Genomic DNA, 13,563 nt, shown 5'->3' on the forward strand with positions numbered 1-13,563 from the left:
AATGCCAGGCAACCTTGAAGCTCTGGCCAAGTTCTCACTCTCTTTGCCTTTAGCTTGGCAGTGACCTTGGGATTAGTTGCTTCTGTCCTGCTCCAGCTAGTTCAGATTTCAGGGAGGCCGATAGGTATTTCCTTTCCCCACACCTCAAACTAGTGCCACAAGCCACTGGGCCAAGTCACAGATAATTCAAACATCCGGGAATCCTCAAATAAATTCTCTTTGATTTGGGACCACGCAGATGAACCCTCTTTGGATACAAAGCTTGTCCAAGGCTCTTGGAGTCTGTAGGAACTGTTAAGAACACTTCTACTTCATGAAGGTTAGAACCCTGGCTGATCTTCTGAGCTCGTCCTGTCTGACCCACACTGTCTTATCTGGCCCCCACCTCATGTCCCAGGCTGGGCCAAGGAGCCTTGATTTCTGCATGGGCTGAGGGCTGAGTGTGTCCTGAGAGGAGAGAGACAGAGGGCTAGGATACAGCCCTATGACATCTGACCAATTTCAGTCCAGCAATGAAAAGGGCTCTTCTAAGGTGATGAGCAACTGGTCACTGAGAGTGGGGAGCTTGGAAGGCCAGCTCTCAAGATGTGCAGAGACTCTAGACCTGGGATTGTGGGACAATGTGTGAGGTAACGTTGGTGTCTCCTTCTAACCCTGAGTTCAGGGTCAGGGCTCTCTCTAACCTGGCCCTATATTGGCTCCTTCCCCTCCCCAGGGTGAGAAGAGATGAAGGGCTGGGATTAAAGGGTTTCCTTCCTAGTGTCTGCTAGCCCCTGGAAACAGAAAAGGCTTCTTTCAACAAAGAATCGTATAGAGAAGTCTGGACGACAATGACTTTAAGATCTAGAAGGCCTCCAGCACTCTCGGGTTAAGTCCACAACTGATGAATCTGGTGATGCTTGCCACTTTGGGGGATGCCCTGGAGGCAGCAGAGGCTAGGGTGGTCTCACTTTCTGCACCTCGGGGCTCCCAAGTCTGAGAGAAAGGAATCCAGAAGAGAGATGGGAGGTGAGCCCAGTGGGGCCACGGATACTGAAGCAAGCGCCAACAACAGGTGAGCCTTGGTGCTTTATTGAGCAGGTGCAGAACCAGCAAGGGGAAGTGGGATGGAGACACAGTTATGCTCCCGGGAAAAGGTTTCAAACTAGGCTTTGCAGACGGTGTAATTAGTGTGGTTGCTGCTTCTTGTAAAGCTGTTTGGCCGCAGAGCTTGCCAAAATGGCGTCCTTAAGCATCAGGCCCCAGGAGTAAGCAAGGGGAAGAAATCTCCTGGTGTCGGGCTTGGCGCTGCTGAGCATTCTCGTTCATCAGCAGGTATGTGCTGACCCTGCACCGTGCTCTGTGCTGGCCCCGCAGCCCCACCCTGGCCTGCCCCTGAACCAGAGCGGAGCTCAGACTGCGGAGCCGTGGCCCTCACATGGGCCCAAAGAAGGGAGGCTGAGGTTCAGCGGGGCCCCGGCAGGGCAGAAGACCAGGCTTCTGGTCAGTCAGAGCCAAGTGTGAGCGGCAACTCTGCCCCACTGTGAGCCCAAGGGCAGAAGGCTACACCTCAGCAAGCACATCCTTGACGGCACTCGTGAGAGGAAAGGTCAGGTTCTGCCCACAGAAGGTGCCCCGGAAGTCATCCAAGTCCAGGGCCCACACCATGGCGCCAGCCAGCTGCTTGTTCTTCAGGTATCGCGCCTGGTGGGGAGACCCAAGGCGGGCGTGGCTGGGTTCCCTGTGCCAGGGTGCACATGGGGGCATGCTATCTAGACTCCTCCGCAGAGGAGAGAAAAGCAGACACCGGGACCCGAAACACCCCTGTAGCCAACCCCCACCCTCAGTGCAGGGGGCGTCCCTCTCGCTTTTCATCTGGTGGGTGTGGCCTTGTGAACATACCTTGTTTTTGACGCTCTCCTGATCGTCATATGCCACCCACTGGTTGCCCTTGGTGGCATAGGGGACCTGCTGGTCACGGAATCTGTGGGTGGTGGCTCCGTGGAGGAAGTCACAGATCTGAGCAGAGAGAGAACAGGGCAGCGGTGGCTGGAGAGCTGTGCTGAGACGTTGCTGGTCACTGTGGGGATGTTACCCCCCCAAATCTATTGCAGCCCCTTGCTTCATCCTGCAGGTTGCACCTGCCCCTAGAACCGGCAGATTTCACACAACTTTACTTAAAATTGATGCAAATATCCCGAGGTTCTGTGGCTGTTCTGCACTGACACTGAGGATTGGCCAAGGCAACTCAGAGCAGCAGAGGTTGGATCAAAACAAAAGAACCTACCTCTTGCCCATTGCTTTATCCTGGGCTAAAAGGAAGGCCTCAACTTGGTGGCCAGAGGGGATGAAGATGTGATGTGCCTGCCCTCCTCCTCCCTCCTCTCTACAGTGCTAGGTCTGCTGGAATTTATTTTTTATTTTTTTTTTAATTTTCAAAGGAGTAAAGTGGGGGTGATTTGGAGGGTCACCTTCCCCAGGGCTGCTGATGCTGTGGGAAATCTTACCTTCTTCCTAGCTCATACCTCATAATAGGCAAGAATCCCTTTCTCCTTGGTGAACTGGCCTGGTATTCCTGGCCCTGAGATGGGGGCACCCACATCTGTCTTGGAAGAGGCCAGAGTGAAGCTCCTCCCAAAAGTGGGGATGCCCATCACCAGCTTATTGGCTGGAGCCCCCAGCCTCAGCATGTAGCTCACCGCGTAGTCCTGGGTGTGGGCAGGGCAGGACAGTTTGAGCAGTTAGTCTCAGAGGGAGAAGGTCGTGCAGTTCCCACTGCTGCCTTGAAAGGAGTTCCAGGTCTAGATGCATCTGGAATTCCCTTCCTTCTGGGAACTCATAATGTCAGTCTAAAAAGCACTGTACAGTTTCCATCCCAAAGAAATCCTCTTAGGTGTAGGAAGAGATGCTGTTTCATAGTTGCAGAAATCAGGTGACTGGCTCACATTTCACAGCAAGCAAATGGCAGGGCTAGACTAGACGCTTGGCTTCTCAGCCCCCAGCCCTCGTTTGCTCTCTCCCATCTGCCCTGTGCCTCCACCCTATAGGCCTGTCAGGAGATATCTTGATTCTTTATGTAAGTATCACCTCCTCAGTTCCCAGAGCTGTGGAGAATGAATGAACATTGTGCCTCAGATTCCTTGTCTGTGAAGTGGGCCCCTAACCCCTCCCTTACAGGATTACCAAGGAATGGAGAGGTTGGTGTGTGAGCTCCAGCAGGTGGCAGGTCTTTGTGGCCCCCTCTCAGCCTTCCCTCCTTCGGGACACTCACAGCATTACTGAATCTGTCAGAACTTGCATCTTCCTGGCCTCGAAACAGGGGGCTGTGATGTCCTACTGTCTGGCGCCAGGCTCCATGAAAGTCATAGGTCAAAAGGCTGATGAAGTCCAAGTGTCTATAGAAGAGTGGATGCAGGGCAAGGAGAAAAGTTTAAAAGCACACCACCCCAACAGAATGTGAGCAAGAAAAACAGGCAGTCATTAATCCAAAATCTGGTAGAAGCCGGTGACCAGACTAGGCTGCTGGACCCAGGCTCTTGCTCAGGGTCCCACAGGAGCATTCAAAGCAAGAACAGGGCTCTTCCTATCTGCTCACAGAACACAACCGGGAGCTGCCCTCCAGCACATCTCAATTCCTACTCTCCAACCACATTCATCTTTGAGAAAGCAGATAAATATCATCAGTAACTAGCCTTGTGGGGAAAGAGCAGGACCAAAGGATGGTGGCCTGAAATTATGATTCCTTGTAATAAGGAGTAAGCTTTCTATACGCACAGATTCGGGGTCTCCAGGTGGATTGCATGAATATGAGCTGTAGGTGTTTGGGGCAAATGATTGAGAGCCACCTCATTCCCACCCTCTAAGTGATCAATGATCACTTGACCACTGTCAATGATCAAGGCAAAGAAATAGAGGAAAACAATAGAATGGGAAGGACTAAAGATCTCTCCAAGAAAATTAGAGATACCAGGGGAATATTTCATGCAAAGATGGGCACAATAAAGGACAGAAATGGTATGGACCTAATAGAAGCTGAAGATATTAAGAAGAGGTGGCAAGAATACACAGAATAACTATACAAAAAAGATCTTCATGACTCAGATAATCACAATGGTGTGATCAATCACCTAGAGCCAGACATCCTGGAATGCAAAGTCAAGTGGGCCTTAGGAAGCATCACCATGAACAGAGTGATGGAATTCCAGTTGAGCTATTTCAAATCCTGGAAGATGATGCTGTGAGATTGCTGCATTCATTATGCCAGCAAATTTGGAAAACTCAACAGTGGCCACAGGACTGGAAAAGGTCAGTTTTCATTCCAATCCCAAAGAAAGGCAATGCCAAAGAATATTCAAACTACCGCACAGTTGCACTCATTCCACATGCTAGTAAAGTAATGCTCAAAATTCTCCAAGCCAGGGTTCAACAGTACATGAACTGTGAGCTTCCAGATGTTCAAGCTGGATTTAGACAAGGCAGAGGAACCAGAGATCAAATTGCCAACATCTGTTGGATCATCAAAAAAGCAAGAGAGTTCCAGAAACACATCTACTTCTGCTTTATTGACTATGCCAAAGCCTTTGGCTGTGTGGATCACAGCAAACTGTGGGAAATTCTTAAAGAGGTGGGAATACCAGCCCACCTTACCTGATTCCTGAGAAATCTATATGCAGATCAAGAAGCAATAGAACCAGACATGAAATACCAGACTGGTTCCAAATAGGGAAAGGAGTATGTCATGTTCTATATTGTCACCCTGCTTATTTAACTTATATGCAGAGTACATCATGTGAAATGTGGGGTTGGATGAAGCACAAGCTGGAATCAAGACTGTTGGAAGAAATATCAACAACCTCAGATATGCAGATGACACCACCTGAGAAGAAGAAAATAAAGAGCTTCTTGATGAAAGTGAAAGAGGAGAGTGAAAAAGCTGGCTTAAAACTCAAAATTCAAAAAACTAAGATCATGGCATCCGGTCTCATCACTTCATGGCAAATAAATGGGGAAACAATGGAAATAGTGAGAGACTTTATATGTTGGGCTACAAAATCACTGCAGATGGTGACTGCAGTCATGAAATTAAAAGATGCTTGCTCCTTGGGAGAAAAGCTATCATCATTCCTAGATTGATTAAATTAAAAAGCAGAGACATTACTTTGCCAACAAAGGTCCATCTAGTCAAAGCTATGTTTTTTTCCAGTAGTCATGTATGGATGTGAGAGTTGGACTGTGAAGAAAACTGAGCACCGAAGAATTGATGCTTTTGAACTGTGGTGTTGGAGAAGACTCTTGACAGTCCCTTGGACTGCAAGGATTTCCAATCAGTCCACCCTAAAGGAAATCAGTCCTGAATATTCTTTGAAGTACTGATGCTGATGCTGAAGCTGAAGCTCCAATACTTGGGCCATCTGATAGGAAGAACTGACTCATTTGAAAAGACCCTGATACTGGGAATAATTGAAGGCAGGAGGAGAAGGGGATGACAGAAGATAAGATGGTTGTATGGCATTACCGACTTGATGGACCTGAGTTTGGTAATGGACAGGGAAGCCTGGCATGCTGCGGTCAATGGGGCGGCAAAAAGTCAGACATGACTGAGTGACTGAACTGAAGTGATCAATTAAAGCAATTATTGCAATTAAAGCAATGAATCTACATGTGCCTGAGGCCCTAAAGAAGATTCTAGTCAGAGTGAAGAGTCTTTGTTTCTTACTCTTGGGTTTCCTAAGATCCATGTCTTGTTCCACCAAGAAGTCAAGCTGCTTGGGTGGAGACTGCTCATCGCCACATGCATAGGAGGCAAGGCGAGGAGAAGGGCCGGATGCATAAGAAAGGGGAGTCTCTGCAAGACAGAGTCCCTTGAGGACTCTCCAGCGGCCTAGAAATGAAAGGCATTATTAACTGCTGCTTTGCCCTTCCAGAGACTAGTGACTGGCTCATTTGTATAACTTTCTCTACTTCTTTTCCCACAAGCATACATTCATAACAGTTTTCTCAGTTGATCAGCACAATATCCCAAGTGAAAAGAAAAGATAGGGATTATTATACCCCTTTTGACAGATAGGAAGGCTAAGGCCCAGAGAAGTGATGTGACTTGCTCAAAGTCACGCATCTCTGGAGAAATTGGGACCAAAAGCCCAGTCTTCTGATTGTACATAGACTGCAAAGGCAGAGTAGGTCAGGAGACTTACCGGGATATCTGGGCGATGTCATAGCCTCTGTCAATAGCAATCTTCCCTGCGGGCACTGCTGCGCTGAGCAGGAGCTGCTCTGTGCCTGCTTGGGCTTCCCTTACAAACTCAGCCTTCATTTCCTGGTGGGGAGAGAGGCAGGTGAGTGACAGCAAGCCTTGTGGAGAAAGATCTTTGAGCATGTCATTGGCCTTCCCTGTCTGCTGTAATCTCCAACCAGACTGGAGTTCAGTGGGAATGATAAACTGGTCCCATCTGCAGGCTCACCCATCCTTTTCCTAAAAACAGTTTGGGCCGATCTCATCCCTACACCCCATGTATACTCATCAATATTCAATTTTTCTTTATCCTGCAGGGACCATGAGAATAAAGAGTGATCCCACTTAGCCCACAGATAGAGCTGGAAGACATTTGCCTGTTGGTCTGTGCTTTGTTTAAGGTAGTAAATGAGAAGACAAAGTTACAGTGATTCACGCTGACTGTTGTTCAATCTGTTGTTCTACTCTGTTCAGTCGCCAGGTTGTGTCTGACTGTTCGCGACCCCATGGACTGCCGCACGCCAGGCTTCTCTGTCTCTCACCATCTCTTGGAGTTTGCACACGTCCATGTCCATTGAGTCAGTGATGCCATCCATCCATCTCCTCCTCTGTCACCTGCTTCTCCTTCTGCCTTCAATCTTTCCCAGCATAGGGTCTTTTCCAATGAGTCGGCTCTTCACATCAGGTGGCCAAAGTATTGGCACTTCAGCTTCAGTGTCGGTACTTCTAATGAATGTTTAGGATCAATTTCCTGTAGGATTGGCTGGTTGGATCTCCTTGCAGTCCAAGGGACTCTCAAGAGTCTTCTGCAGCACCACAGTTTGAAGCATCAATTCTTCAGTGCTCTGCCCTCTTTCTGGTCCAACTCTCACATTCGTACATGACTACTGGAAAGACCATAGGTTTAATTATATGGACCTTTGTCGGCAAAGTGATGTCTTTGCTTTTTAATACACTGTCGAGGTTTGTCATAGCTTTCCATCCAAGAAGCAACCACCTTCTAAGTTCAAGGCTGCAGTCACCATCCATGATGCTTTTAGAGCTCAGGAAGAGGAAATCTGTCACTGCTTCCACCTTTTCACTTTTTGTTTGCCATGAAGTGGTGGGACTGGATGCCATGATCTTAGGTTTTTGAATATTGAGTTTTAAGCCAGCTTTTTCACTCTCCTCTTTCACCCTCATCGAGAGGCTCTTTGGTTCCTCTTTGCTTACTGCCATTAGAGTGGTATCATCTGTGCATCTGAGGTTGTTGATATTTCTCCCGGCAATCTTGATTCCAGTTTTTAATTCACCCAGCCCAGCATTTTGGATGATGTCCTCTGCATATAAGTGAAATAAACAGGGTGACAATATACAGCCTTGTCATAGTCCTTTCTCAATTTTGTACCAGTCAGTTGTTCAGATTCTAACTGTTCTTATTGACCCACATAGTTTCTCAAGAGACAGGTAAGATGGTCTGGTATTCCCATCTCTTTAAGAATTTTCTGTAGTTTGTTATGATTCACACAGTGAAAGGCTTTATTGTAGTCGATGAAAAAGAAGTAGATATTTTTCTGGAATTCCCTTGCTTTCTCTATGATCCAACGAACGTTGCTGATACTGTGAACAATTTGTTTGATTGCTCTGCCCCTAGGGTAACTAAAGATGCTTGCGCTGCCCCCAGATGGAGTTGAGTATCCTGATTTAGTGCATGCTTGGGAGTGTGCGGTGTCAGTTTGAGAATGAATAGAGGACAATGATGCTCGACTAAGTGGCAGTGAGGAGTAGGTGCTCTGGTTAGCGAGCGCTGCCTCTTAGAACACCAGCCCACCTCCCACTGTTTTCAGAGGATGTCTTCCCTGCTGTGTCAGACCTCAGGACACAGACCTGTGTGTGTCTCACCTTTGGCCCAGATCTCAGGACTCTGCAGCAAGGAGGTTTCAGTCTCCCTTTTCCTGCCTCAGGAGAACATGCCCAAAGATAGCTTCCGCCCTCCCCACTCCTTGGTGCTCCCCGCCTCCCTGCCCCTTTCCCCGGCCCGACCAGCACCTTGACCAGAGCGGTGAGATGCCGCTTGTCTCTCCACCCGGGGTAGAGCCATGCTAGGTCCAGTCCATCAAAGCCATGGGTCCGCAGAAATGGTGGCACTGACTTGATGAAAGTCCTGCGACTCTGGGTCTTGGAAGCTATTTTGGAAAATCTAGAACCAAAATCACCACAGTTGAGTGCTCAGCACCAAAATGCTGGGTGCCTTGGCCCTTTGGAGTGGTCTCTGGGGCATGTGCAGCTGGGAGCCTGAACTCACAGAGCTATAGGAGGGCATGGGTGGGACAGGACCCACTTCTAATCATCTTATTAACAGAAAGAACATGTGCAATATAATCAGATATCCCTGGCTCTGTCACCTAGTAGCCAAGCCATTTTGAGCAGATTATAACCTGAGCCTCAGTTTCCTCATCTGTAAAACAGGCATGAATGTAATATCTCACAGTGCTACTATGAGGATTACATGTGATAATGGGTGGACAGGATGCCTGACACATAGTAACCACTCAATAAATGAGAGCTGTTATAGCCATTACTTCAACTCTTTTTAAAGCTGCTCCAACTCTACCCATTCCAGGAAGTCCTCCCAGGGTCTCCACTCCCAAATTCCCATTCATTCCATCTCGCTCCTTCCAACCTTTAGGACAGTATCCCCTCAAATTTCTTTGTGTTCATGTCTGAGAAGTAGTAAAAAGAGCATTAGCAAGAAATCAGAACATTGGCTGCCGTCTTGCTGTGTGTCTCTTGGCAAGTTCCTTCCCCTTTCTGGGCTCTGATTTCATGATTGCACATGATGCAAACTCCTGACCACCATTCACATCCCTGTGCCTGGCCATTCTGGGGTCCCTGTGACCTTCATCCCATGGGTGTAGAGAAACCTATACTTCCTCTTATCCCATCGTCCTCTGGGGGATGCATCCTACCTTTGAGGACCGAAGTTCCATCCTCCAACAGATAGGAGGGTCTTCAGCTTAGGGTTCCTGTGGGGCACAGAGAGGCAGGAAGGCTGGTGTTGAGTGAAGTTGCTGTGACACGGGGTGGCCCCATGTTTAGGAAGCTGTAGTAGGCTTCTAGCTTCGGGTAGAGGCTGAATCAGGCCTCCAAGGCCTTCCAACATTGAAATTCACTATTCTAAGGTTTTCTAAGTATTTGTGGCACTTATTCTGAGATGTGTTGCCCATTTTTTTTCCCTCCAGTGGGAAGCCACGATATGGCAAAATAGAACCATGAACATTTTCTCTGTGGAGAGGTACCTTCAGTGGACAGAGAGAGTTTCTTCTCCCAGGGGAGTCCAGCTATGCCTTTTTCTGCAGGCTTCTTCTATATCCTGACCTCTGCCCTCATCACTTCCTCCCATTTGAGCCAAGGCCCTCCAATTCTCCACCCAGAAGTGAGTCCCGGGGACCTTGCCCATCCCCTTGCTCAGGCGTACTCTACCCTGAAACCAGCCCTCCGCACCCTCCATCTTTCTCCTGCCCTAGCTAGCCAGTGGCCCAACCTGTTCTTGAGTGTGTTCAGTGTGTCATAGAGCGTCACGTCATTCCACTCCCAGGTGTCGATCTCATTGTTGCTTATGTTGGCAAAGCTGTAGATGACATGGGTGCACAGGAAGGGGTCGATGGCATCTGGGAAGCAGCTCCCATCACCCTCCCGGTACTGGGACCAGCTGGTGTAGTAGCAGATCAGCTTGTATGCAGCACCTGAGGAGAAGGCTAGGGTGAGCCCTGGGCCACAGTTGAGCCAGGGACCCTCTGGCTGAACCCTGAGCTGAGCACCAGTGGGGTTTTGGGGGAGGGGTGGGATGGACGGGTAGAACTCTGAGCATAGTTAAAATTCTCAGTGAAAGGAACTGGCTCAAGGGAGTTCTCTGTCTGGTGAAAATAAAACCTATTTTGAAAATGCTTGGGAAAGATCAAACATGGTATATAAATATACTGCAGACTAAGAGCAGAACACTGTATGGAGTGAGGGGGGCCTGATGAATAAAGATAAGATGGGACTTGGTGCAAGTAAGGAAGGTTTCCTGGAGGCTTTGAAGGAGAGGAATGGCCCAGCCCCGAACAGCCAGTGTTAGAAGACCTTTGCCTTTCAGGAGTCCTTGATCTGAGAGGCTCTGGCCTGTCTCTTCTCTGCCTTCATGGGGGAGCTACCCCTGACTTGTAACCCACCTAGAATGGCAGTCTCCGGGCCCCTCAGTGCATCCCCCTACCTGGGACACAATAACCCAGTGGACCGGAAAGTTCCCACCCTCTTCTTTTTCTAATTTCTGCTGCCGCGGAGCAGGCCTCTTCTGCCCTCTTGATTGGAGTGGACATCACTCATGCACACTGTTCCTGGGCTCCTGTTAGTGGTTCCCACTAGGCTATTGGTTGAAGGCTTCATTGAACCTGAGCCTTTGAAGGTTTTTAATTTTGAAAAATTTTAAATATACAGAAAAGTAGAGAGTAGTATGATAAACATCTATATACTCATCATCTTGGTTTAACAAATGCTAATGTTTCTGAGCCATTTGAATCAGAGAAGAAACTGGGGAAAAGTGCCAAGTTCCCTTCCATATAGCCCTCACCACACCCCCACCTTCCATGACTTAAAAGAAGGTTACTTACAGCTCTGGAGCAGCACCAGGACCACAAAACCTGAAGGGAAATCCAGGATGAGACCCCCTGCAAGCACCTCCGGCCCTACCTCCTGCTGCCTGCACCCGCCCCACCTCCAGGGAATCCAGGGCCTCCTCACACTAGGCACCTCCTCTCTCTCCCCTGGCTCTGCACCGCCCCTTCTCCCGCCCACTGCCTCTCCCCACAGCAGGTAGGAGGCCAGCCTCTGCAAGCAGCAGCTCTGCGGCCAACCCAGAGACCTGTCCGAGCCGCCCTCAGCCCCATCCTGGCTGCGGCAGAGGAGAGCGTAGCACGGCCTCTTCCTCCGGTTCAGGTTCCTGCTCCCCAGCTGCCTGAGCAGGACGCTTCCTGGGCCTCCAGCTTCCTCTTATATGTACCCTTCTCCACTCCCCTGCACCGCAATCCTCCCTTTACAGGAAACCGAGCTGTGTGTCAGTGAGGGAACTGGCAGGCCGAAGTGGCGGGGGAGGAGCACTGTGGGCCACTGGAGGTGGATTGGGAAACCCTGGAAAGTCTTGAAAACTTGGGCCAGGTCTCCCTGAGGCATCTGCCGGTAGAACAGCCATTAGAGGGATGATCTGGGGGCTCCTGGGGCCAGTGACTCAGCCTCCCACTCACTTTTCTCCAAAAGCCAGCAGTTCCCCTGCTTTTCTGGCAATCCCTACCTTTGCCTCTCCAGCTCTCTGTCCAGGCCTTTGGCCAGGCTGAAACTGGGCACAATTGAATTCTGCAACGCGCAGCACCTCCAAACAAGGCTGTTATTTCTTCTCTCCCTGACCCCGGCATCACCCTGCCTGACCCTATCTCCTCCTCGCTAAGCCTGTTTCCCATAGCAGCCTGAAGGTCAAGGTGAGGGCCACAGAGCCTTTCAGCGACTGACATGCTGATTGTTTAACAAGAAAAGCTAGAGAGGAGTGGGAAGTTGCTGAGGGGCACTCTGAGACCTGCTGCTGCTTTCCCTCCTTTTGAAATGCCAGTTACAATGAATGAGAAAGAATTTGGCAAGTCTGAGGCTTTGGTGAAGTACCAAGAGGTAAAAATGCAGACAACTCAGTTTCCCCCAGGAGCAGATCATCTCAGAAGATCAATAACCTCCATTCCCTCAGCTCCTCTCTTTTGAAGCCCAATGATACCACCCCTTTCTAGATCCTTCGGTGATATATATATATATATATATATTTTTGTCACTCTTCAGATAAGAACAAAACTTAACAAGGCTCTGCACGATTTGTCCTATTTGTGGATACATTTTGAGCCAAAGATCCTGGACAACTCCATTCTTTGTAGGCTATAAACGAATTAACAGGCAGGGAGTGAAAAATTCAGAACTCCAGTTACTGGAATAGGTCAGAGGGCTTCTCAATAGATACCTTTACTTTTACACTAACATTAGGTACTAATCCGATGTCAGCCACACTGCTTTCACAGCCCTCTCTTGGTGAGGTCTGTCCCTCTGCACATCTCTTCCTTCCTCTCCCTGTAAAACTGAAACAACTCTTCACTGAAAGAAACGGTCAGAGAGCAGTTTGTCCAGAGTCATACTCATGAATACCAAAGGGTCATTGCTTCACCCTTTTTAGGCAAATAGCCTTCTTTTGTACCCTAGATAACTGACAGAAATGATAGTTCAGAATAACCTTTCTTTGTTTGGGGCACTGGGAAATAGACTTCTAATGTCTAATAGAAATATTACAGTGGTAGGTATGTGAAAATTTTCATAACAGGGTGCAGGATGTTAAGAAAACATCTACTTTCACTCTCCTCCTTTGTTAAAAATTATTTCATAGGCTTAGATCGGCCCATGTGCTCCCCTAAACCCAGTTCATTAGTTCCACACTGTCGTGCATGAAAGTGGCCAGAAGTGGCCAAGACATTCCCTGGGGCTGCCCCAGCATGACTGGCCGAGGGTCTCCGGGCACCTCCCAACCTCATCTCATGCCCTGCCCCGTCCACCCCCTGTAACCCAGCCATTCATTCCATCGTTCTTTTTTTACTTTTTGTCCACGCCACGTGGCATGCAGGCTCTTAGTTCCCCCATCAGGGTTCGAAACCAGTGGAAGCACAGAACTTTCACTGCTGGACCACCAGGGAAGTCGCAATGCCTTCTTTCTTGAACTTTCTTATATTTGCTCTGCTCTCTTCCACCACACGGCTTTCGTATATGCCATCTACTTGCATGTCAATAACTATGAAGGGCCTGAGATTTTATACTACTTGCAAGCTAACGAGATACACAGCCACAGTCTCATGGATTCCGACAGAAGACTGAGAACCTTAGGGCAGAGACAAAGGACTTCTCATGTCACAACAAGCAGCATGAACTTCATGTCTGCATCATTTCTTGTGATGAGGCAGCTATTTTGAGTTAAGCATTTCACAGTATGACAACTCTACTTAAACCCAGAATCTGGCAATTTAGATAAGAACCTGAGTTTAGGATTCCAGCCACAAGGTCCAGCTTTGCATTTCCCCAGGCACCTTTAAAAATAAAATTTTAAAGTTGAGCCCTCGAAAAGTAAAGGATGAGTAAGTGTATTAAGTTGAGAATATGCCGATTATGACCTGCAGCCCTAGGAGGCAGGAGCCGTGCACCCAGGGTGGGCAGGAGGCTCCTTCACTATCAGCTTCGACTTTGGGGAAATGAAAACCCTGGGGCTGTTTTGATTGAAGGCACAGTTTCAATACACAAAGGAAGTGAAGTGGCAGGAT

General features: G+C 48.7%; 1 protein-coding gene across 2 annotated transcripts; it reads right to left on the minus strand.

Moving 5' to 3' along the window:
• Window positions 1-1,057: 1,057 nt before the first annotated feature.
• Window positions 1,058-11,199, minus strand: CHI3L1 (chitinase 3 like 1). Of its 2 annotated transcripts, XM_052653857.1 has the most exons (10): window positions 11,094-11,199; window positions 10,843-10,872; window positions 9,735-9,936; window positions 9,160-9,216; window positions 8,240-8,390; window positions 6,174-6,295; window positions 3,251-3,374; window positions 2,505-2,687; window positions 1,882-1,998; window positions 1,058-1,683 (listed from the first exon to the last, which is right to left on the minus strand). In XM_052653857.1, the coding sequence occupies exons 1-10, from the start codon at window positions 11,116-11,118 to the stop codon at window positions 1,543-1,545; spliced, it is 1,152 nt and encodes a 383-aa protein (XP_052509817.1). In that variant the 5' UTR covers window positions 11,119-11,199; the 3' UTR covers window positions 1,058-1,542. The 2 variants fall into 2 exon arrangements, with proteins under 2 accessions (XP_052509817.1, XP_052509818.1); XM_052653858.1 differs by lacking the exon at window positions 2,505-2,687.
• Window positions 11,200-13,563: the final 2,364 nt, after the last annotated feature.

This window comes from Budorcas taxicolor, chromosome 16, assembly GCF_023091745.1.
Source record: "Budorcas taxicolor isolate Tak-1 chromosome 16, Takin1.1, whole genome shotgun sequence".
NCBI lineage: Eukaryota > Metazoa > Chordata > Mammalia > Artiodactyla > Bovidae > Budorcas > Budorcas taxicolor.

Excerpts from the sequence above, each read along its gene's own strand:
- CHI3L1 (XM_052653857.1), bottom strand. The coding sequence starts at position 11,118 with ATGGGGCTGAGGGCGGCTCGGACAG. Across the intron at positions 10,873-11,093 it reads GCTGAGGGCGGCTCGGACAG|GTTTTGTGGTCCTGGTGCTG; the intron begins GTCTCTGGGTTG and ends ATTTCCCTTCAG. Across the intron at positions 2,688-3,250 it reads CTGACAGATTCAGTAATGCT|GACTACGCGGTGAGCTACAT; the intron begins GTGAGTGTCCCG and ends GCCCACACCCAG.